The sequence below is a fragment of the Mastigoproctus giganteus genome, chromosome 8 (genome assembly GCF_048544385.1).
Source record: "Mastigoproctus giganteus isolate SK-2022 chromosome 8, ASM4854438v1, whole genome shotgun sequence".
NCBI lineage: Eukaryota > Metazoa > Arthropoda > Arachnida > Uropygi > Thelyphonidae > Mastigoproctus > Mastigoproctus giganteus.
In genome coordinates, this window is record NC_143582.1 from 104,439,033 (window position 1) to 104,465,203 (window position 26,171).

The window sequence follows — 26,171 nt, forward strand, 5'->3', positions numbered from 1 at the left end:
AATAAAACAAAGTGTTTCCCCTTTAATTGAAGAACCCTTATTAGTACTAACAATCCTTAAATTTGCATTGTGCTTTAGGACCTATACTGATCACACACACACACATACACACACACACAACACTTCTCTGTGGACATTATGTCCAGGCAAGTAAGATAAGAGAGAAACTGCCCTCCACTTGGGTAATGAGAAAAATAGACTGAATAACCTATCCTTTAAAGAATAATTAGTTTGTATTTATGTACATGGGTTTTATACTGATCCTTGATAACACAAAAATGAATTTGGGAGAACAAAAAAAAGGGGGGGGGGAGTAGGAAAGAACGGGAAACAAACCCAAAATAAAAATGAAACTTCCAGTATAAATTTATATTTTGTCTCCATTTGTTACATTGCCACTGTTTAATTTCAGGGTGTTTTCCATGGCCTGGATAATTTCATTAATGAAGCAAGCTATATGAGCATGATTGGGACAACCCCTGGCTGGGGTGGAAAAACATTTATTGTCCAGGCAAGTTGATTTCATGTTGATATAATTTGAAACAATATTAAACTTTTCAATAACTTTGAATCTGTGTAAAGTATTGCATGAATTTCATAAATAGTATTTGGATAATTTAGAGTTGAAGACAGCATCAAAATTATTGTGAATTTTACAAATTTTGCATAATTTTCATCTTTAGTCAATATACAGCATTAGCAAGTAATATTAGTTTATTTTAAATTGCAGATTTTATTTTGCTTTTTTTTCATGCACGTGATTATATATAAACATTGGGTGGATCATAATATACTATAGAATCATGCATTAAAAATATCAGATAAAGGATTCGCTCGGTGGCAGTGATTGTAATATATTGATGTGGGTTATACTTAAAGATATAACTACTATCAAAGGTAAGGGGAAGGGTGTTTACTTTTGTAAAGTCCTTTGCTAAAAATGCAAAGAAGAATAGCAAAGAATTCTTTACTTATGTTAACATTAGAAGTAAAGGGGTGTAAAACATTGGTCCACAATTGCTGAAGTTAAAAGTAAATAAAGAACCTAGAGCTGAAGGGATCTATTCACTTGTATTTTAAGAAGCAGAAAAAGCAATAAGCAAACTCTTGGCTATAATTATTAGAGCATTCTTGAATTTGGGATGCAAATGTCTCTCTTATTTGAAATTGAAAATCAAAGAAATTGCACACTTATAAGCTTGATTTTTGTTTCAGGAAAAATAATGAAGTATTGCAGGATCATCTTAATAGACATGAATTATACAGTCATCCAGAAGGGGTTGTTATGGGAGATCTTGTCTGACCAATCTGATTAGTTACTATGTGCCGACCGGGCTAGCCGGGTGGGTAAAGTGCCTGCTTGGCAACCCAAAGGTTGCGGGTTTGAATCCCGCATCAGGCTTGGATCAGAGTACTGAAAAAACCTTGGGAGGTGCATTATGGCCACAGAAGCTGAAGCGCCAACAACTAACTAAAAAACAAAACAAACAAACAGCTACTATGTATGATGCAGTAACAAAGGAACTGGGTACAAATAATAATTTTGACATTATATATTTAGATTAGAGTTTTTAACACTGTTCTACATGAAAGATTGCTGTGCAAATTGCAGCAGTGTGGCATTAGTGGCAAAATTACTGCTATGGATAAAGGGATGGTGAATTGGCAGAATGCAGGATGGTTATATGCTCTTCTTAGACAAATGTTATAGTGAAGTCCCTCAGGGTTTAGTGCTTAGTTCCCTTACTGTTTACAGTAGATAGTAATGATAGTGATGAAGAATCAAGCATATTAGCATTGGTAGAGGTATATTGATGCAAGAAAGCAAGCTTATACAGCATCAGCAGAAAAAAAAAAAAGAAAAAAAGCCTCTCATTTCACCCATCCATTTGCTCCAAATGTTTGTCTAGTTCTGCCTTGAATTTATTTGAGCTGTCAACTTCGACAACAACAGATGGAAGTTTGTTCCAACAATGAACCACCCACTGGCCAAAGGCAAATTTCCACACATCTATTGTACAACTGTTTTTTTCCTCAATTTGAATCAAATCATCTCGCAGGTGCCTAGCCACCAGACACTGTAATTTGCAAAACTTACACCTTTCTTCATAAGAGCAACCTTTTGTTCCATTCACTAATCTTGTTGCCTTTCTCTGAACTCGTTCCAGCACATCTACATCCTTCCAAAAATGAGGGCTCTAGACATGTATACAGTACTCAACGTGTGGCCTGATCATTGCCTTATACAAGGGATTAATCACCTTCTTATCCCTTCTTGAAAGATTCCTGTATATCATTGACAAGACACCATGAGCTACTCTTGCAGACCATCTTCACTGCTTTATTCATAGCAGCAATTTGCTCCAATGCCACACTGCTCCAATTTGTACAGCATGTGCAACAGTATCAAAAGCCTTCCCAAGATCCAAGTATATGATATCAAAATTATTCTTTGCATCCACTTCTGCTGTGACCACATCATAGTATCCAATAAAATTGGTCAGACAAGACTTTCCCCTTAACAAACCCATGCTGTGTCCGAACTATAACTAAAGTCTTGTCTAGATAATCCTGCAGTGCCTCCATTAATTTCCTTGGAACAAAAGTTAAACTGATAGTTCTGTAATTATCTTCAGAGACAGTGACACCATGTCTCTGATATCCCAACTTTGATGTTTTGACTAACACCTCAATTTCATGTGTACATGCACCTATTCTTAGTTACTCTAACACAACCCATGTATTTACTAGTTCCGCTGTGACGCCCAGCAGTCTCTGAAATCACCCCGCACCTTGTTTTCAAGGCTGCTGCTCATTCCAATAGATGCAGTTCAATAATCACTTTTTCATCTCTACCAGCGACTACTGTTAATCTATTAGTCTATGCATCTCCCCAAGTAGCAGTTTTCCGACCCACCTAACACTGTCTCAATAGCATCAGCAAATATTCTTGCACCTTTTTTATTTAAGTGTGTCCCATCCCTGTAGAAGCAGTCTCTCCTGTTATTGTACAAGTTTGCTGATTATACAAATGGTGACAGGGTGATTTTTGCCAGCAATCAAAGAAGACTACTGCAGGAACACCTACTTAAATTTGGCACATGGGATGAGAAATGAAAATTGACGTTTATCATAGGTAAATGGGTAACATATGGCTAGCCTTTTTTCCAGAATAACATATCAATTTGTTGTTCATCACCAAAGGTGATGAAGAACAAATGATGAACAATGATGAAACCCACATTCGATGGAATTTTTATGAAAGTGTTTTGAACCCAATCATAGTCTTCTACGTTTAATGATGGAAAATAAAAGTTTAATTTCTCTTCCAGAGTTGTCAAATGCTCAACCACGATAGGAGTCATTTCTTTTATATGTGTTTTTCATAGTAAAGGAAACATTTCAAAATTACTATATCTAGCTCTGTTTTTCCAAAATTACTATCTCTAGCTCTGTTTTTCCAAAATTACTATCTCCAGCTCTGTTTTGAAATGCAATTAGCTTATCTGTCGAAGTTAGAATATTTTCATTTTTGCATTGCATACTTGTATTGAGGTTATTAAGGTGCATAAATATCTCTGTTAAATGTTCCAGCCTGGAAATCCAAAATTTGCAACAAAAATATTAACAAGAATTCATGTTTTTTTTTGGTTGAACAATTCAAGCATCTCTTTTCGGAGTTTATGTATGTGACATAGCACCTTTTCCCTTGACAGCCATCTCACTTCTCTGTGTAAAATTAATTGTCTGTACTGTGAATCCATATCAATACAAATTTGCTTAAATAAACGAGTCTTTAATGGTCTGCTTTCAATGAAATTAACCATTTCGACAAGTTGGTTTAAAACCTTTTGCAATTCAATTCCTAATGTTTTTGAAACGAGGACCTCCCTATGTAGAAAGCAATGAGTTGTAATAACATTGGGAGTTTGCTCTTTTACGAGCATTGTAAACCCTTTCATAGAGCCTACCATAGATGGAGCTCCATCCATAAAAATGGCAACGCATGACTTCCATGAACATTTCCATTTTTCAAGGTAGGCGGTTAAAGTATTAAAGGATGTCTTGACCTCTTGTAGTACCTGGCATTTCTTTGCAACAAAAAAAATTGATTTACTATTTGGTCTCCATCAATAAAATGAATAAATGCAAGTAGCTGTGCTTTGTTACTGATGTCAGTAGATTTGTCAATTTGCAAAGCAAAATCTGAATTCTTAAGTTATTCCATACATTATCTTCTAAGTCAGCAGACAGTTCTGTAATTAGTCTACGAATTGTATCAATTGAGATGGTAATTTTGCTTATTTCTTGTTCTGCTTCATTTTCCAACATTGTTTTAACAATCTTTCTACATGCTGGCAAAATAATTGACTCAGGTAAAGAATGCAACTTCATTTTTTGTGCAACCATATCAGATATCTCATAAGAAGTGATTTGAGCCTTTTCAGAAACTGTTAATCTTTTATTTTTTAAATGTTTGCTTGTTTCAATTGCTGCTCTGACAATATTTTGAATCTTTTTCCTTGTAGATGCGAGTGTTTAGTTGTAAAATGTCCTTTTAACTTGCTAGGAACCACGACTTCGGTCGCCTTTTTTTTTTTTTTTTTTTTTTTTTTTTTGCCACACAGTGGGGCATGCTTATCTTCGTTTCCAGTCCAAGAAGAACCAAACTTTAAATAACTGTTGCAATATTGGTGATTAGGTTGTGTTTTAACTTCATTGACATTTGTTGCTTTTGAAGTAAAGTATGCTCAGTTTCAGATTCACAGTCGTCAATGCTATGTTTCCTCTTAACAAATTGATCCATTTTTATGGCATGCTATATGTTGTAAAAAATAATAATAGAAAAGCTGAATTGTGTATACAATTCAGCTTTTCTAATATTATTTTTAATAATTAACAACACTCACGTACAACATGTATTAAATTGTACATCTCATACAGTCACAGAGCACATGTAGAATATTCCTTAACACGGTCGGAGAGAACATGTAGCCTATTCCGTTGTCTGGCTCAAACTGATATAAGTGAGTCACCAGCCTGCATCCTAAGCGGCCACGTTACATATGTGTTTTGAATGCATTTCAAATGCTCCTCGGTCCTGTTGCTTGCTAGCTGTGTACAATAATAACTGTTACTCTAGAGGCCTAGCCTAGCTATTAATTGATCATGGATGTAATAAATCTCAATACAAATGGGTTTCTTCTCATTTTTAAAATGTACTTTCATAATATTCACAGCATACCTAGCCACTTCTTGCGGCACACCAGTGTGCCGTCTAAATTTTCTAGCCCAGTGAGAATCACTGAGCTAGAAAATTTAGACAAATTCAGGTTTTGGTCAGATGTAAAGGTCTACAGAGGATTAGCAGTGCAAGAGCATCAAACCAATTAAAGTAGTGTTGACTCAATTTATTCTGCACAACAATTTGCAATAAAAAGCACGTGAAGAACCGAAGGTGGCCGGTAGAGGTCGATATCGATATTTGTTTTGGAATTATATTAAATATGGTTAATTAAATTTATTACAGTTTCTTTCTTTTTTTAAAATTAATATTGATAATTGTTTTGGATAATTATTATTATTATATTGAATTTTGAATCTGAAAGTTATTTTTTTATTATTATTTAACTTTGGAAACTAACGTTAGGATTTTATTTATATAAAAGTTTCGGTCAGGCTGGGAAAATCAGTTCGGGTTGGGCGGGTATGGGTAATGAATTTGAAAAACAAATTTGGGGCCAGATAAAAATAAAAAATGTAGGCCCGTGCAGGCCTCTGATGTATATAAACAAATATGCAGTTTGCCAATGGGGTTGGGACTGAGAGGCCTGTGCTAGGGTTTTGTTGCCCCTATGCAGAAATGTATTGGGTACCCTTGAAGATTGTAATGAATATTACAATTTTGAATAAATAGAAATGAAAATGCATTTTTATTAATTTTATTTACATTCTCGCTTTACTAAATAAAAATAAATGCACAAGCTCATAATACATTATGAGCTAAAATTCACTATAGAATTTCAGTGAAAAGACACCATTCTTTGCTCATAATAGTGAACTACAATTGTAGTATAAAAGGCATAGAGTTAATTGTGTCTCATAGTGTGACTCCCTTCAAACGAGTTACCATGTATTGCACTACCTTGAATAAGTAACACTTCACAAACAGAGAAGACTATTGTTACTTATTCTCAGTGGGCACTGCCACACAGACGACACCATTTCAAGGCTTGTTGGCCTATTATTGATTGGTGAAGCTTTACTTATTCGAAGTAGTGAAATACGTGGTAACTCATTGTGAAGGGAGTCACAATATGAGACACAATTAATTGATGCCTTTTATACTGTGATTGTAGTTCACTATTATGAGCAAAGAATGGTGTTTTTTCACCGAAGTTCTATAGTGAATTTCAGCTCATAATGTATTATGCCTTGTGCATTTATTTTTATTTAGTATTTATTACTATGTACACCTTTTGGCATGATTGCAACACTGGAGTATACTTGCCCACCCACCAACCATAGGCCAGCAAGCCTTGAAACTGTGCCGTCTGTGTGGCGGTGCCCACTGAGAATCGTCAAAATATCATAATGTGAACCCAATAACACTTTTTTTTTAAAATAATTCATTCCATGTCCTTGGAAGTCAAATTTCGCTATATAATTAAGCTATTTATCTCTCTAAAAGGTCATTTTTATAATGGAACTTGCACTACCCTTTCATCGTTATCATACGTTCCCCTGATAAGAATCAGTTTTGAACGCCTTTGTGATATTTTTCTAAAGCAGGTTTCTGGATGTCACGACCATAAAACAATAAAAGCAATTTGCACTTTCCAGTTTATTTGGCTTTTCTGTTAGTGCATCTAATTATAAACGGGTAGTAAACTCGATCTTATTGCATTTGCGATTATACCGATAACTGGAATCGTGTGGGTTTTTACGCTATTATGGTGAAATGTGTACCCCTTCACTGAAATCTTCAGTCATATAAAAAACAAATTTTCAGAAACTTCTCTTCATTCCTATTTACATATTACAATGATGAAGGGAAAGGGACCAACAGAAAGTGCAAGTGGCGGTAGTAACAGGAAATGAAACAAAATTCATTTAGAAATGAAGATGAAAATTATTAAGTATGAAGCAGGACAAAGTTTGTCATCTATTGCAAGGGAATTAAGTCTCGCTGCTTCAACAGTGAATACTATTTTAAAGGACAGTCTGCGTACAAAAGAACATGTCAAAGGATCAATGCACTTAAGATCAACAGTGATCAAAAACAGCATTCACATTAACAACTGTTCCATCTTCTGTTAATAATATGGATGGAAAATCAGATTCAGAAGCGAGTGCCCCCATCACACTGGTTTCCACAACGTTAAAGTATGCAGTGAAGTCGCCAGTGAAGATTCTGCAGCTGCACAGAAATTTTGTGATGTGTTGGAAAATATTATTGATGACAGCGGCTATTCAATGCAGCAAATTTTTAACGTTTACCAGACTGCTCTGTATTGGAAAAAAAAAAAATGCCGGATTGAACATACATTTCCAAAGAGGAAAATACAATGCCAGGTTTCAAGGCCTCAAAAGATAGGGCTACGCTCTTGCTTGGAGCTAATGCGGCAGGAGATTACAGATAAAACCACTGTGTACCATTCTGGAAATCCTCGTGCATTTAAGGGCATTAATAAAGCCACCCTACCCATGCATTTCCGATTGAACCAGAGACCATGGATAACAATATCTATCTTTGAGGATTGGTTTAAATGCTGCTTCATTCCTGAGGTTGAAAAATATTCTAAAGACAACTATGTTCCTTTCAATATTTTGCTTCCATTAGATAATTGACATCCTATGCAACTAGATGATTTCAATTCAGACGTGAGTCATATTTCTACCGCCAAACACAACTTCTTATCCAACCTATGGATCAGGGTGTTCTTTCAAATTTAAAAGCATACTATTTACACACATTTGCTCAGGCATTGTATGCAGTAGACGGTGAGAAAAATTTTACGTTAAGAGACTTTTGGAAATCTTACAATATTTATCATGCTATCTTAAACATTAATAACGCCTGGGCGGAAATTACTAAAAGTTGTTTAAAAGGTGCATGGAAGAAAATATGCCCACTACAGGTAAAAGGCTTTGAAGGATTTGAAAAAGATGAATTGTATGAAGAGGTTACAGATAAGATTGTAAAAGTTGCAGACCTACTTTAGTTGGAGGTTGATGCAAAAGACATGGAGGAGTTAATAGAGGAGGAGGAATTATCTAACGAAGAACTTATTGACTTGCAGGCAGCGTTATTGAAAAAAGGAAATGCTGACGAAGCTCAAGATGGACGAAATGAGGACCTGAGATGCTTCATCACCAGAGAGATGGCAATGGCAAAGTTTGAGAAGATGGATCCTAACAGCGAAAGATTCTTAAAAGTTAACAGAGGGGTGAATGGAATGCTTACTTGCTAGAGAGAAATCTATGATGAAAAGAAAAAAGCCACCATCTAGTCATCCATTAGTATGTTCTTTCGTAAGGTTGAGCGGCCAACCCCTTTTAAATCAACACAGCCCTCAACCTCCGGAGTGGCTACTTATCAGCTGAAGATATCGATTCTGGCAACGATGCTTGAGGGGTGAAACTTTTTTTTTTTTTTTTTTATGTGAACCCCAAACATGAGAGGTATTAGAACCTATAGTACTTGGTACCGCGCTTGGGCTGAAGTGACAACAGAACCATCTGGTTTGGACAGAGGTGGGAGCAGAGATGGGCAAAAGTTGCGACCAACAGCTTTGGCAAGAGACCAGAATGCTCGGCTACCATTACAGCAAGAAGCAAGTTTTCTACTCTTAGCCTGTTCAAACTCTAGTTTGGACTGATTAATAACTGCTTTACAATTGTTGTGAGCTTTGGCGTAGGCAGAAAATGAAACTGAAGAATTAGAAACAAGCCAATTGCGATATGCAACATTCTTCTCTTGAAAAGCCTTAGCACATTTATTGGAAAACCAAGGTTTAGATAAAAAAAAGATTTTTTATATTTAAAAAAAATTTTAAAGTGGAGTGTGGGATAAAGGATTCCATTCCTGCAAGAATAATTTTGCTGACACGATCTGAGCAAACATTGACATCAGAAGTTTTGAAACAGTAATCCGACCAAGGAAAAGAAGAAAAGAAGTCTCGCAGGTCATCCCATTTTGCATTCTTGTAATGCCAAACAACACGAGGTTGGGAATAGCCATGAGATAAAGGTTCCATTGGAGAAGAGACAATCACCAAGTTGTGATCTGAAGTGCCTAAGGACCTCTCACTTCGACCGTGTACTTAGAAGGGTTGTTTGTGAGAAAAAGATCAAGCTTATTGGCTGTATGATTAGGATTGTCCTGTATTCTTGTAGGTAAATGAACAATCTGTGCTAGGTCATTAGTAATTGCAAAAGCCTCAGCATCTTGACCTGCTCAGTCGATGTGACTTAAAACGGAAGCCAGCTGGAGTTGTGAACATTAAAATCACCAAGGAAAATTACCTCACTGTTAGGAAAGTTGGACTGGAGAAAGTCAAGTTGCAAAGAGAGGACGTCAAAGAGCTCCAAGTGATTAGTGGAGTTGGGAGAACGGTAGACACAACAGATGAATTTTACACAATGAGGTAGAGAGATTTTAAGCCAGAGAAGATCAAAGAGAGGAGATTCCAAATTGCCAAGTCTCTGACAGGGAATATCAGAATGGACGTATGCACAAGTATCACCTTTGAGGCGAAAGGAATCATACAGCGAATAATTTGGGCATCTGAGATGAGCAGTAGTTGAATCAACTGATAACTGAGATTCTGTCAGAAAAAGTACATGGGGTTTGGCAGACTGCAAGTGGAAATGGACATCGTTGAGATTAGAATTGAGACCACGTATGTTTGTGAAATGAATTAGGAAGTGCTTGGGAGGTTTAGATCTTTTCACAGATAAGCTTGCTCTATTAGTTTGACAATTCGTGGTGTATTCAATAGTAGGAAAAAGTGGGTGGGACATGCTGTATGAAGGAATGAAATTTTTAGATATGGCGTACACTTGGTAAGAATATACCCAGATCCTTGACATAATGTGGCCTCGACAATGCTCCCTGCATACACACTACTCGGACTCCCTCCAGTCACTATTTGGCAGAGTAGAGGTAGCAAGATTATACACTAGCTGATCCGGAAGCCTCCTAGAGAGTTACCAATAGGTCCGGTGTACTAACTAGCGGCCGGCCTGCGAACACCGTTTTAGAGCTGTATCCTCGAAACATAAGGAATGTTGGATCTCGCCACGACGTTCATCATAACCTCAAAAGTCATCAATCATACTGCATGATGGAAGAGATGGGGAAGAGTTGACCGGAACTTAGCTCTAGAGACTAAACATGGGTTCCACCACTTCAAGCCTCCAATAAGCAAAGTGGTGGTATTTCACCGGTTGATGAGAGTCACCTAGTCGTGCCATGTAACATAGAGGGGCGGCGTTCCTGCATGTGGTGTGTGTGCCACACCTCGACCCCTGCTCACGTTGGTTCACACCTGGGTGATCACCCACCATGTACTTGTGCATGGAGGTTATACCCAGGATTACTAACAGTCCCACCATCGTGAAGGTGCAAGCAGAGGTTTTGGCTGTCACAGACCGTCCGGACTTCGCTGAAATTGGGTCCACTTGACTTGAGTGTCACCCGAGTATCAGTTCCATCAGCGTTTTAGACTCCCAGGTAGCAAGTACAGCTTGTCTGGCATATCTGAGGGAATGTCTGTGACAATCTCAAGGACCAACTTTCAATTATTGACGTTATGTCTGTCTCCTCTCTCTTTTTTGTAATATTTTAATTTTGAAATTTTTTTTTAAATTGCACGCTTCTGTATATTTTCCTGCGCATGAGATAAAAAAATTGAATAAATACAATAAATAATTCTATTTACGTGTTCATCGAACATTTCTTTTTTGATTCAATCAATTCAGTGAGCACAGTTACGAGTGGTGCACAAGCGTCAGGGAAATTCTGACTTATGCAGCATTCTGCGGAACGCAACCCTTATGTAAGTCAGGGAGTTCCTGTATATGAGGGCATGTTATTGTTCTTTTATTCTTGGAATATTTATCGGTGTAATAATTTTGGGTTTCTTGACCAGTGCTCTGCAACTAACTACTCATTTGTGGAATTCCATTTGAGGAATAAAATGTTACACATTTTAATATTAATGCCATCTATATAAGATGGCATTAATATGGCATTACAATTATAGTACTTCAATATAGATTCACTATTTTACATATTATCCTCCTCTAAATAGATAAATTACTTAGACTATTTAGACTATATTATTAAATATATATACAGGTCGGCCACCAGTTCCACCTCTAATTTGGACATAATTTCCTCGAACATAATTTGAAATTTCCCGAGTCGGCGTACCGACCTGTGACTACTGTTTTGGTGACATTGGTTGCAGCATCAGCTGTTAGCGCAAACTCGTAAACACTGGCAAGCCATTCTCACTTGTTTTTCTGCATTTATTATTATAACCTGCTCACATTTAGCCCCAGCCATGGTTCCAATTCATAAAGATAGTGCTTCTCGTGGTGTAAAGCGCAAACACCGTAAATTGTCCATAACAGGTCAAGTTGAACTTCTGAATAAACTCAACAGCGGTGTGTCTGTGAGAAGTTTAACTCTGCTTAATTGTAAATTCCAGCAATTTCTCTGTTCCTCTTATTTTAGTAATTTTCTTTTAGCCATTCCTTTTTAGATTTTTTATTTATTTATTTTTTTTTTAACAACACGCTTGTACAAACTTGTGAAAAAACACAACACTATATGATGGATAATACAGCGTGCTAACGAACGTGTTTTCACAAATCTCTAAAAATACTGACAAATTTATTGCGATGCTTGAGAGTTTATTTTATTGCAGCACTCACCACGCGTGCAATAAACTAATCACAAACGACCTTCATATGTATGCCATAATAGCGTCACACGTATGTGGCCGACACGGCTTCTCAAGAAATAAAGTAACCTACTGGGCCACGTCAGCCACTGATATGTGACATAAAAAAAGACACTTTTTTTTTGATATTTTAAGCGGAAAAACGACAACACTGACATTACAATATTTATTTTAGAATTACTAATCAAATTTTTTGCTAAATATTTTTTGGTTCCTGGGGAATTTTTTTCTGTGTGTGCTAAAATAACCACTGGCGATCCGGCAAACTCACTAATCTGGCACCCCACGGGTGCCACAGCTGCTGGATTAGTGATGGTCGATCTGTGTGTGTGTGTGTGTGTGTGTGTGGATTATATTGCATAAGATATTTATAAATTGTTCCTATTATTGATATAAATATATATTCTAGATATGATAGAATATGGTAGAGTAAAAATTTTATCGGATTGGCAATGAGGTAGCAGGTTGAGTGAGATGCAGTCTGCGAAAGACCTGTGTGTCAAAAATGCCCAAGTAACGTGCAAAGGCCCGACGCCGGTACAGTGGCAAAAACCTAGAAGTACAATATGCAATATAAAGTGAGAGTAAAACCAAAATGAGATAAAACGTAAAGCTAAAAGGCGAAAAAAAGGTAGTAGTGGTAGTAGCATAAACGGAAATATGATAGAGCAAAAATATAAAATAAAATAATAAGGCAAAATTATAAAAGTTATAAAATGTGTTAATTATGGGTTAGTAGATATACTGAAAGGGACTTTTTCTAGGGCTAACCCTCTCAATATATCGGCCCATAATTAATGTGGCTATCTGTTTCTGTTAATCGGTGCTGATCTCTATGTTAAAATTTACAAATAATTCTTCGCTTAATACAGAGATATATATATATATATATATATATATAATCCAAATATACTAGTGTTAAATTGTAAGATATAAATATATAAAATTATTAAGTGTTACAATTCTATAAAACAAAAATAAAAATAAAAACAAAATGTTACAATAGAAATTTTTGTATTTTTGTAAAAAATTATAAGCAAATTTTTGCTTATAATTTTGTAGCGATCGGTCGGGCTAAATATCATCCAGTCTGTATTCGTACAAATTATGATTAGACATAACCCACTTTTTGGACGGCCAGTTTTATACTGATTTATAGTATTTAATATAACCCAATGCTAAATTAATTGTATTATCCAGTATTATGGATATTGGAATTGGTATACAGGCAGATGATAACAGAAACCGATGGCTCAGTCTAACTTGGGTTTTTATTTTGTAGGGGTTTAGCCCTCGACAAAGTCTCCTGCAAAATGGGTTCCCAAGTTGGGCTTATTATGTTATTTATCTAATATTTGATATATTTTTATGTAACTTTGCATATTTTTCATATAAGCTGGAGGTACGGTTGGAGATGGTTACATCAATTTTCAAACGATGAGGTACTTGCATTACGTTAACTTATATAATTTGGATATATATATATATATATATATATATATATATATATATATACACACACATACACAGTGCTTTTTTTTGTAAGAAAATAGGTACCGGTACTCATTCTTTGCCATCAGGAAAAATTTAAAATTAAAAGGATATGAAAGGTACTCTAAAATTTTTTTTTTTTCCTGATGCTGTTACTCTAGTATTAATGTTTTTAGAATAAGAGCAACAGATTAAGTATATTAACACAGTTTATTAAGCATAAATTTATTATTCAAGTATATAAAAAAATAAGTAAAATGTGAGTAAAATAAGTAAAAAATAATAACATAGGTAAAAATAATTTCATAATAAAGTTTTTGTAGAATATTCCAAATTTTTATTAAGTTCTCATTCGACACCCTAAGCCAGGGGTCAGCAACCTTTTTTGAGTGAAGAGCCATTTTTAATCTAATTAAAAAAAAAAAGAGAGAATCCGAAGAGCCGTACCTCAGCTGAAGCTGGGGGGGGGGGGGAAGGCGAGAGTCTTTTTAAGAAATGGAATAGAGTGGGAAGGTATTTATAAAAAAAATATATTTTGAAATATTATTTATTAATACTGAAAAAACGTAGCAAACATCCAATTAATTAGGTACAAATTAATGTGACTTTTGCTGATGAACTTCTTGAGCAAGTGTCTCTCAATATCACGTGAGTATGTCGTAATTAAACATGTTCGCACGACGGTTTCTTGATTTATTTTTAACATTGTTCATGTTCAAAAATATTTGCTCGCAGAAATATGTCAAACCAAAAACTGAGAGAAGACCAAATGCAAATATTTTAAAATTTATATATGGGTCCGGTAAGCTACACCACACATCGAACACAATTCGGTCTGCATTTTAAACTGAACTTTCGCCGTCCATTTGTGCAGAATTGCAAGGGCAGCCTTTTGCCTCTCCAAATCCTCAATTTCAGTTTTAAGGCATTTTAGTCTTGCCTCCACATGTCCTTGATTTTTAAGTCCTTTAACTCCATTTAAAATTGTGCTTCATGTGAGCTGTAAAGTTAAAGAATCGCAGTTGTGTTATAAAAGAGCTGCATGCAGCTCGCCAGCCGCAGTTTGCCTACCCCTGTCCTATGCCGACTTCTTTTCTTCCTCTTTGTGTGTCGGTTGCTGAATGACGTTTTTCTGAAGCAGCCATGAATCGACATATTTCGCTGGATCAAAGCGGGTCAGCGGTGGGCCTACAATTTTAGGAAACAGTAGTGAAGAAACTGTATTTGTCATCAACTTGTGAAAATCCTCGTTCACATTCACTCGATGAAATTGGTATCGTACTCAGAGTGTTCATTAAATTCTTCAGAAACCTTCTTATCAATTAGGAATCCACGAATTGCATCTCTTTCATTTAAATTGTAACCTGATTGACAGTTTTTTAATTTCACTTTCACCAAATGCCAACAATTCATGTTTATAAGGATTAATACCTACGTTGCGCTCATTTTCTGTCTCTCATCATCATTATTGTCACTAGTTCTTAAATTTGAATTTTTTTTTTTTTTTTTTGAAACAGTCCAAAATGTTGGTGTCATTCGGATATTCAGGTACAGTGCCATGTAAACAGAGATGGGGAAAATTTACGGAAAAATGTGGATAACGCACATCCGCCAAACAACAGATGATTATTTTCGGGGTAAAAGAAAATCACTTTTCTAATTCTTGAATGGGGAGCTTACAGTTGATTCACAAAGGTATCCAACCTACAGCCCGTGGGGAAAGTGAACTAAAACAGCATTTTAAATTTTGTTAATTATCAAAAAAATTATCATTAAATGTTTTGTTCAGTAAATGTAATTATGTATTGTACTTAATAAAAGTTTCGAATATTTTCAATTTTACTTTTACATACAAGATATGGAAAATGTAACACACTAAAGAAATCTAACTTTGAATTTTTTTGAATATGGCTCCTGTACGGGAAAAGGTTGGACACCACTGCAGTAATAGAAGATGGTCCAGAGCCCGTTGGGAATACACCTTGATCTGTTCACTCTTGACTAGCGCGACTCCTCCGTATGTGGGACAGGTGGTCGGATTGGTTTTACCAGGTACCACTAAGTTGTAGAATGCTTTAGTTCTCTTAATTCGTGCAGCAGGACTAATTGCCTGAAGGCCAGAAATGCGAACAGTGCGTACCGAGTTAATTCTCTCCTAATCCGTTCGCTATATGAAAATTTTCTTTGATCAACGGAAACTATTTTAAAATAACTTCAAAGGGAATTCAAAATAATTTGCTATAAAAGGACTTTGTTAAACAGAGGCCCGACTGAGTAATTTAGAATTATAAAAATGGTTATACAGTTTTATATAGAAAATATCTTAACAATAGACAGTAGTTATTCAGGGAGGGGAATGCCTGAGGTGAATTCAACTCTGGCAGTAAGCTAGATAATCTTGTAATAATTGAGAGTTAAGTGGAGGAGAAATTGTTGAAGATAAACATAAGAAAGGCACCTGGGGTGGATGGAATCAATTCAGTTATATTAAAGGAGGCAGCAAAAGTAAGAAAACTCATAGCCATAATTATGAGAGCTTCCCTGGACTCAGGGGAGGTACCCGTGAACTGGAGATGTGCAAATGTGAACCCAATCCGGAAAGATCAAAGGGAGACACAGGTAATTACAGAACTGTTAGTTTAACTTCTGTTCCGGGGAAATTAATGGAGGCACTGGTTAAAGGAGCATTGCAGGATCATCTAGATAAGACTTCAGTTAAAGCTTGGACACAGCACGGTTTTGTTAAGGGAGAGTCTTGCCTGACCAATTTGATTGGATACTATGATGCAGTCACAAAAGAACTGGATGCAGGGAATAACTTTGATATCATATATGTGGATCTTCGAAAAGCCTTTGATAATTTTGCACATGGAAGACTGCTGCACAAATTGGAGCAGTGTGGCATTGGAGGCAAATTGCTGCTATGGATACAGGGATGGTTGAGTGGGAGAAGACAGAGTGGTAATCAATGGACACTGCTCTTCGTGGACTAATGTTATTAGTGGAGTCCCTCTGGGTTCAGTGTTGGGTCCATTGTTGTTTTCTGTATTTCTAAATGATATTGATGATTGTATATCAGGCTTAATGTCTAAGTTTGCAGACGATACGAAGGTTGGCAGGGTTGTTAATGATGCCAATGACAGTACACTACTGCAACAGGATCTAGAAAAGTTGAGCAGATGGGCTGAGAGGTGTCAAATGAAGTTTAACATTGACAAATGTAAATTACTATCTATGGGAAGCAGTAATCCCAGAATAATGTATCAACTCTGTGGTACCACACTGACAGTGGTAGAGAATGAAAAGGAGGACCTTTGGGTAATTGTGCAGGCAGATATGAAGTTTTCTGAGCAGTGCAGACAGTCTGCAAGAGTAGCTCATGGTGTCTTGTCAATGATATACAGGAATTTTTATAGCAGAGATAAGGAGGTGATTATCCCCTTGTATAAGGCAATGGTCAGGCCACATCAGTGGGAGAAGACAGAGAGTGATAATTTTAAGAAGATTAAGAAGAATGACGTAGAGCTGTTGGAATGAGTATAGAGAAGGGCAACAAGACTAGTGAACAGAACAAAGGGTTGCTCTTACAAAGAAAGGCTTAAGTTTTGCAAATTACAGCGTCTGGAGACTAGGCACCTGCGAGGTGATCTGATTGAGGTGTGTAAAGCCTTGAATGATTTGAGCATGCTCAATGCTGATAGAATTCTTCCTCTTGCTTAGAATAAACACCTGAGAGGGCATAGATTCAAATTGAGGAATGACTGTTGTATGATAGATGTGAGGAAGTTTGCCTTTAGCCAGCGGGTGGTTGATTGCGGGAACAAACTTCCATCTGTCGTTGTAGAAGTTGATAGCTTAAATAGATTCAAGGCAGAACTTGACAAACATTTGGAGCGAAGGGACGAGTGAAATAAGGTGTTTTTTTTTTTTGGCTGATGCTAAATAAGCTTGCTTTCTTGCATCATGTACCCTTGCTGATGCTAATAAGTAGGCCCCCTATTATATGCAAGTAGTCAATCTTTCAGTAGCATAGTTTGGGTCATCGACACTGGGGGCAACATGTCTTCCTGGCACCCCTGATTGTGATAGGTCATTCCTTCAGTTTGTGGCCCTGGTGCTCGGTGCCCTGGGGGAAATTTCCCCCATTGCTACGCCTCTGCAATCTTTATGAATTTACAAAAATTACTTTTGCAACGGTCTATGATTTGCATATATATATATATATATATATATATATATATATTAATAAAATAATTTAAATAATACAAAGAATATAACAAAATCAAAAATATCAAAGAAAAAGAAACTTACTAATATTCATGTATATCTTCACAGAATTTAATTCTATATAAACTACAAAGAAAGTACATATAACTACAAAGAAATTATAAAACCAGATAGTTTATTTATATATCTAGTATAAAATCAAGGTAGTTTGTATATCTAGTATAAAATCATAGAAACAAAATAGTGTGAAATATAGTACTTTTAACATTATAACATAAACTAAAAATATGCAATGAAGGTGTATTATTTTAATTGAATTTTTCTCACTTTGAAGGACCTTTCACAAGAAACTGTTACAGGTAAGGTAAGAAAAATTCATAGCGGTATTTCTATATTTGTTGAAATATCTGTTGATATTTCAACAGATATTTGAAAAATTGTTTGTCCTCCAGTGCTAACAACTGGAGGACAAACCAAAAAGCTCAGGTGTGACGTTACAAAATGGGCCATACTTTGTTGAAGTTTGTAATAGGAGTTTCTCTGTTATTTTCGAAATTTGTAAAACGCTGGTCCTCACTGATATTTTTTTCTGAAAGTGATTATAAATTCCGAATTTATAATTTTTTTTTTTTTCCGAATTTAAAATTTTTGTGATTTTTACAAAATCATAAAAATTTCTGGACTCATAAGTAGCATGTACAAAGGTAATGCAGTATTTCTTTTAATAAAATTATTTTAAACAAAGAACACAAATCGATTAGAAGCTATTATCTGTGTCGGGAATATGCCTTAATCTTTCTACTGGCCATAGAAAGCAGTTGATTTCTTGGTATGTGGGATGAAGGCCGGAGAAGATCAAAAACAAAGCGTACAAAGTTAAGTCTCTCATAATCCATTTGTCATATGGAAATTTTCTTCATTTTACAAAAATTTTAAACATAATTACCAAGAGCAATTCAAAAAATTTTCTATAAAGAAGTTTGTTAAACACAGGACTTGTTTAATTACAGTTGGATTGACTGTAATTAAATCAAAAATGAAGCACTTTTAAAATATATAACTGGTCGAATGCCCTTAAAATGCTGCACCAGGGGCTTGTGCCCCACTCGCACCAAACTATTTCCGGCAATGCTCTACAAGATTCAGGCCTAAATGGATGTCAGGTGAATTAATGAGGCTTGCGGCAGAGAAGAAAAATGAATGGGATTCATTATAAAGTATCACGTGACACAGAAGCCTATGGAAGATATAAGCTAGTCTGTAATCAAGTCGTAAAGGAGGTTAGCGAGGCGAAGGCAGATTATGAGAAATCTTTGGCAAAGGATGCAATGAAAAACAGCAAAGAGTTCTTTGCTTATTTAAACTCTATAAGGAAGGGGTGATTAAGATCGGTCCAATTAACATAGATGGTTCGATTATTGATGATCCTGCTCAAGTAGCTGAAAAAAGGAATGATTATTTTGCATCTACACTCACACATGAGGAGTTATTCAAGTAGGGGAATGCCAGAAGTTTATCAAACTCTAACAGAGAGCAAAGTGGAGGAGAAATTGTTGAAGTTAAACATTAAAAAGGCACCTGGGGTGGATGGAATCTATCCAGTTATATTGAAGGAGGCAGTTAGGGAAGTTTGCGAGAGCATCCTTAGATTCAGGGGAGGTTCCCATGGACTGGAGATGTGCAAATGTATCCTCAATTCATAAAGGGAGGTTCAAAGAGTGACACAAATAGACCTGTTAGTTTAACTTCTGTTCAGGGGAAAATAATGGAGTCACTGGTTAAAGAGGTGATACAGGATCACCAAGACAAGACTGCATAATAGTTCAGACACAGCTTGGGTTTGTTAAGGGGAAGTCTTGTCTGACCAATTTTTTTGGATACTACAATGTGGTCACAAAAGAACTGGATGCAAAGAATAATTTTAATATCATATACTTCAGGAAAGCTTTTGATAGTGGATTTCAGGAAAGCTTTTGATAGTGGATTTCAGGAAAGCTTTTGATAATGTTGCACATGGAAGACTGCTGTACAATTTGGAGTGGTATAGCATTAAGGGCAAGTTGCTGCAATGGATAAAGGAATGGTTGAGTGGGACACTGCAGAGAGTGGTAATAAATGGACACTGCTCTATGTGGAATAATGTTATTAGTGGAGTCCCCCAGGGTTTGGTGCTGGGCCCATTGTTTTGTGTATTTATCAATGAAGGTATATCAGGCTTAATGTCCAAGTTTGCAGATGATACAGAGGTTGGCAGGGCTGTTAATGATACTACAACATGATCTAGAATGATACTACAACATGATCTAGAAAGGTTAGGTAGATAGGCTGAGAAGTGGCAACTGAAGTTTAAAGTTTTCCTGACTACTTGGTTAGTAGATGTTCAGTTTTTCTGTTGCTTCAAAATCATCAGAATTTGTTTTTTTTTTCCCCTAATTTGAACTTTCTAGAGTTTTTTTTTTTTTTTTTTTTTTTTTCCCTCTGTTACTTTCAGATGATTACTGGATGTAATGGGAGGCAGAAGTACTCTCCGATTGATGCAGATTGCGTTTCCTGCATAGGAGATAGGTGACAGTCTTACATCAGATTTGAGTTTCTCAATTCTTATTTAGAATCTACTTTGGGCTTTTCACTTTCAGTAAGCAAATTACTGATCATAGATTGAAGGCCACTTCACAACCAAAGAAGGAATTTTATCACAGTTTTTTTGTTATGTTGCAGTTTTCATTTAATAAGTATTCTTCAGTCTTTTTATACAGAAATGTTAACAGTGTTTCTGTATCAGGAAATATTCTGCCATTATTTGGAATTTTGATTTAGTATTAGTATTAGTAATGGCCGCATGGTGCAAGAAAGCCTATGGCTTATGCTGCACCAGCCAAAAAAAAATAATAATAATAATAATTAATAAAAAAAAAGGAAATTAAACCTATCATCCTATGCGCTTCCTTTACCCGAAAGTACTATCCAGATGACCTTTGAATTTCCCCAAACTGTCGGCCTCTACCACCCATGAAGCGAACTTATTCCAGCAATTTATAACTCGCTGGCTAAAATAAAACTTCTTGCAGTCCAATCTAAACATTTCCCCCCCCCCCGTAATTTGAATTTATGTCCCCTAGTTCTAGCATCATTTATAATCTTGAAAATTTCGTCCTGATTCATTTTACTGATGCCTCTCAGAGCCTTAAACACCTCAATCAAATCTTCTCCAAGGTGTCTAGTTTCCAAACTCCGCAACCCACATATTCGAAGTCTTTCTTCATAAGGACGCCCTTTTGCCGATCTCACCAGGCGAGTTACCCGTCTTTGCACCCTTTCAAGAAGCTCAATGTCTTTCTTTAGGTGCGGTCTCCATACTTGAACATAGTATTCCAAATGTGGTCTAACATAAGCCTTATATAATGGGATTATCACGTCCCTATCTCTACTTGCAAAAGTTCGATAGATCATCGATAGGACACCATGGGCCTTCCTTGCAACCTGTTTACAATGCTCAGAGAATTTCATGTCTGACCGTATCGTAACACCCAAGTCCCTTTCCTCCAGTACTGGGTTTAGTTGAACTCCACCAAGTGAATAAGTTATTTTGGGATTACTGTTTCCCAGGTGTAATACCTTAGACTTTGTTGGATTAAAGCATAGCTGCCATTTTTCTGACCGTTCCTGAAGTCTATCTAGGTCTCTCTGAAGAAGCTCAGCTTGACAGTGATCATTAACTACTCTACCAATTTTAACAGCTGCAAATTTAGACATCACGCCCTCTATCCCTTCATAAATGTAGTTTATGAAAATTAAAAACAACAGTGGCCCTAATACAGATCCTTGGGGAACCCCACTTCTTACATCAACCTAATCTGAGGAATAGCCATTTATCACAACCCTCTGCCTCCTGCCCTGAAACCATCCTATCCATCTAAGGATTTTCCCAGTGATTCCAACCTGTTCCAGCTTATAAAGCAACCGCTGATGTGGGACTGAGTCAAAACCTTTGCTGAAATCTAAATAAACAATGTCGAAATTATTCCCTAAATCCAGCTCGTGAGTGACCCTTTCGAAATAGCGAACCAGATTTGTTAAACATGATTTTCCCTTTACAAAACTATGCTGAGTATCCTTGAGAATTTCAATTCGATCCAAATGATCCTGAATTCCACCCTTGATCATTGCCTCCATGATTTTCCCTACTACTGAAGTCAGACTGACAGGTCGATAATTTCCAACTTCACTTTTAGAGCCACCCTTATGTATGGGAGATACATTTGCACTTTTCCAATCCAAGGAAATCTCCCCAGAGTCTAGCGATGCTCGCATAATTAGCCTCAATGGTTCAATGCACTCGCTTGCCGCCTCCCTTAAGATTATAGGGTATATTCCATCAGCTCCAGGAGCCTTACTGGTCTGTAGGCTCGAAAGTTTTTTCATGAAATAATCTTGCAAAATTTCAATATCATTAATTACATATTTTTTAACTTCGCTCCCACAATTTCCCATTGCCACAAAAGGTTTTTCATTTGTAAATATCGATGCAAAATAACTGTTGAGTTCATCTGCAACGGCAGCTGGTGTATTTATTACTATCCCCTTTCCCTTACGTAAAGGTCCGATCTGGTTTGTCCTGCTCTTCTTGGCATTTATATATGTGAAGATTCTTTATCCCCCCCTCTTTGCTCTGTTTGCTAGTGATTTCTCATAAACTGCTTTGCCTGCCGAACCTTTTCTTTGGCTCTATTACACATCACCTTGTAGCTGTTATAGGCCTCAGTACTTTTTATTGCTCTGTAACCTTTCCATGCCACCTTTTTCTGCTCAAGTAATGTGGCAACTTCACTATTCATCCAACTTGGAACCCTCCTCGTGGAGTACCTCTTTAATGGTATAAATGCATTGAAGGCATCTGTGATTAATGTTTTAAAAGTGTACCACAGTTCAAATGTATTCATTTTCTGCACAATATCTACCCAATTAATAGAGGCCATGTAGTACCTTAAGGCATCGTAATTTCCTTTTCTGAAATTAAAACCCATTCCTTTCCATTTTACTTCTGCTACCTCTCTCGTCATCATCCACCGTAGAACTCCGTGATCACTTCCTGCTACTGGTTCCTCTACTGTCAACCCTGTTATGTCATCTGATTCATGTGTGATGATGAGGTCTAGGATATTCTTTTCTCTAGTACTTTGACTGACATGTTGATACAAATAACAGTCATCTAGTTGATTTAAAAATTTTGTTCCCCATGTCGAGTTTCCTTCCCATTTACTCCAATCAATTAGAGGCAAATTGAATCACCCATAATAAGGCATTGACGCTTACCTGCCCATTCCATTTGCATGTAGAGGCTTTTGTCATAATCTTCAAAATCACCTGGTCTGTAGATTACTCCTACTCGCATTATACCTTTGTTTCCAACTATCTCACACCATACAGACTCTATACTAGCATGTGAAATGTCTGAATCCGGGAAAGCTATCGTCACACTCAGGCTGCTTCTGATAAGAAGCATTACCCCACCACCCTTCTATCTACCCTATCCTTTCTAAATGCATTATACAAGCCGTACTTAAACTCATCATCCCCAATTTCCGGGATGATGAGTTTAAGCAGTTGTCTCTGTTGATGGAGAAGTATTTAGACCAGGAATTTTTTTTTTTTTTTTTTTTTTTCATTCCACAGGAGAATGAAGAAGAAATATTCACCTCTGAAGAATCAGTAGTTTCTGAACCTTGCTAGTAACCTTAAGCCTTTAATGTGTTTTTACTAACAGAACAAACTTATCTGCAAAAAAGATCTAAACGACTTGTACACTTCCTCATTCAATTCACAAATAGACATGGTCCCTTTCCACTTGCAGTCTTCCAAGTTCCACTTATTTTTTTGAATTATCAGTTGATTCAAATCGGCTTTAAAAGAACTTGTTATTTTAGCTTTTGCACTTAGTAGATCTAGGTGGTGTGACTTCTTCATATAAGGGTAGATTATCCCTGCCATCAATGTCATCCATCATTATAAAACAAAATAACAGTCTGTATAATTAGTATTAAAATTAATAGTGGAAAAAAAATGATGCAAGAAAGCTAGCTTATACAGCATCAGGAAAAAAAAAAAAAAAAAAAAAAAAAACTTTCCATTTCCCCCCAATAGTTTGTCCTTACTCTTACAACAGATGGAATTTTTCCCACCAATCAGCCACCTGTTGGCTAAAGGCAAACTTCCACATATCTATTCTACAACTATCCTTCTTCAGTTGCCTCCTCATGTGCATAGACTGAGGAAGAGGAAGAATGCATCAGCATTGAGCTTCCCCAATCCATTCAAAGCCTTAAACCAGTGTGCCGCAAACTTTGCTGAACCTGTATACCTGTAAATAATACTATATGTATTATGATTAAAAATTGACTACTGAGAACTTTTACCTATTGTAAGAAATTAACTGTACATTATTTACTTCCAATTATAGTTTATATATATATATGTTTGTAATGCTACTCATTGTTATATTTCACAATATGCCATTTTTACTGAAATACAATGTCTTACGTGCGGGGCAGTAAATTATTTTGTCATGTGAGTATCCAACACTTGCTTTCTTAAAGTTGTCTTTGCCCTTCCAATATTTCTCGTTTTGTTGCTGCACTGACTGAAATAAGATGCCCCTTGTTAAAGCTAGATAAGTACGTGCTGTTCCTTAAAAATGTAAGGATTAGCAAATCATCGTCTGTCTTTTATTATTTTATTGGCTTGATTTCATATTTGAAGCGTATTGGTCCTGCCTATTACTTTCAGTTTCCTTACAGCTGTGCTCTGAAATAGTCAGAAACCTGTGATCACAAGCCATAACATTGTTGATTTTACTATTTTTTTTTTTTTAACAATGGACAAGCTCCGTAAGGAGTATTCCATCCATCCATGAGTGCAAGTACTGAAAGTGATGAGCCCAAAAAAAAAAAAAGAAACAAAAATTAGTGTGCAGACAGTATAGTGATAATTATTTGTCTTTTGGTTTTTTTCTGGTGCAGTGATAAAACATGCCCAGTCCCCAAGTGTGGTTCCCAGTAAACTGAAATGGCATTTCTCTGGCATGCAAAGATATCAATTATTTTCAACGGTTTTTGCAATAACACAAAAAACAGGCAATGTTCATGACTTTGTTGGTACATGTTTCGAAAAAAGTACGGAACGCTAGCTATAAAGTAGCCGAACTTATCGTGAAGGCCTAAAAGCCACACACACACAATAGCCGAAACTTTAATGCCAGCTTGTAAAGAGATGGTGAAAATACTCCTGGACCCAGAAGCTGCTAATAGAATTTCAAAAATTCCACAATCAGTCGTCAACTCAGTGATATGTTCAGTAACATTGAAGATGTTGTGAAGGAGAAAATCAACAGCAGTCAGTCGGAAGTTCTAACATCTGATCGATGAGTCCACAGATGTTAGCAGTCACGCTCAACTTCTTGCCAACATTCAGTTCATTGATGGAGATGTAATTGCAACAAATTTCTTTTTCTTTTTTTTTTTTTTTTTTTTTGCTCACTTGGTGGCTACTCGAGTGAGCCACCAGTGAAGAAATATTTCGTGTTACTAATGAATATATGCTCCAAACTGAATTAAATCGAAGGATTATGTTAGTGTTTGCACAGATGTAGTCTCTTCCATGACAGGTTGAGTTAAAGGATTTGTAACTACAGTGCACAAAGTGAATCCTGACATACGATGTGACCATTGTCTTATTCACCATGAAGCCATTGTTGCCAAGTCTTTGCCATCTGCTCTGAAAGTTGTGCTGGACGAAGTATTAAAAGTTGTTAACTTCATCAAACCGCAGCTCCTCAATTTGTGGCTTTTTTCCCTTTTATATCAGGAAATGGGATTGATCACGGCACGCTCCTGCTATGTACAGAAGTTGTCACGTGGTAAAGTGTTGTTTTCGTTCACTTGAATGAGCTGAACCGAAAAATGCAAGGCAAGAACAAAAATCTTTTTACGAATATGGGTGAGATTGAAGACTTTCAGAATAAACTGGATTTGTGGATACAACGCATTGCAAATGGGTTGTTTGAGATGTCCCCACCTGTATGGCTGCTTGCTGCTGGTAATAAAGTGGTGATGGACTTCTAAAGAACATTTAGATAACTTGCAGTAGAAGTTCAAGGATTTTCGACTGGATTCTATTTGTTCGGATGCAAAATCTCTTCCGATAATGTACAAGAGGAACTAATAGATCTGAAAGCAGACAGAACATTGTGATTAAAACATTGTGAAGCAGTTGGGCAAATTTTGGTTGTCAATAAGGAAAAAATACCTGGCTAGCTCCAAGATGGCAATTAATGTGTTATCACCATTTTCTGCTACATATTTTTGTGAACTAGGTTTTTTGACCTTGACTGAAATAATAACATCAAAGAGGGAGAGACTCAGTCCATTGATGAAGAAATGAGGCTTGCATTGTCAACAATTCCACCACTCATCAGCTGTCTGT

The 26,171-nt window shown here is 36.4% G+C and overlaps 1 protein-coding gene across 1 annotated transcript in view; it reads left to right on the forward strand.

The window, feature by feature from the left end:
* The window catches only part of LOC150081748 (glutamate dehydrogenase, mitochondrial-like), a 535,860-nt gene that overhangs the window by 249,174 nt on the left and 260,515 nt on the right, over positions 1 to 26,171 (forward strand). Inside the window, exon 5 of the mRNA XM_090378851.1 lies at positions 413 to 511. Within this exon, the coding sequence (XP_090234977.1) occupies positions 413 to 511 (99 nt within the window). The remainder of the gene's footprint in view (positions 1 to 412; positions 512 to 26,171) is intronic.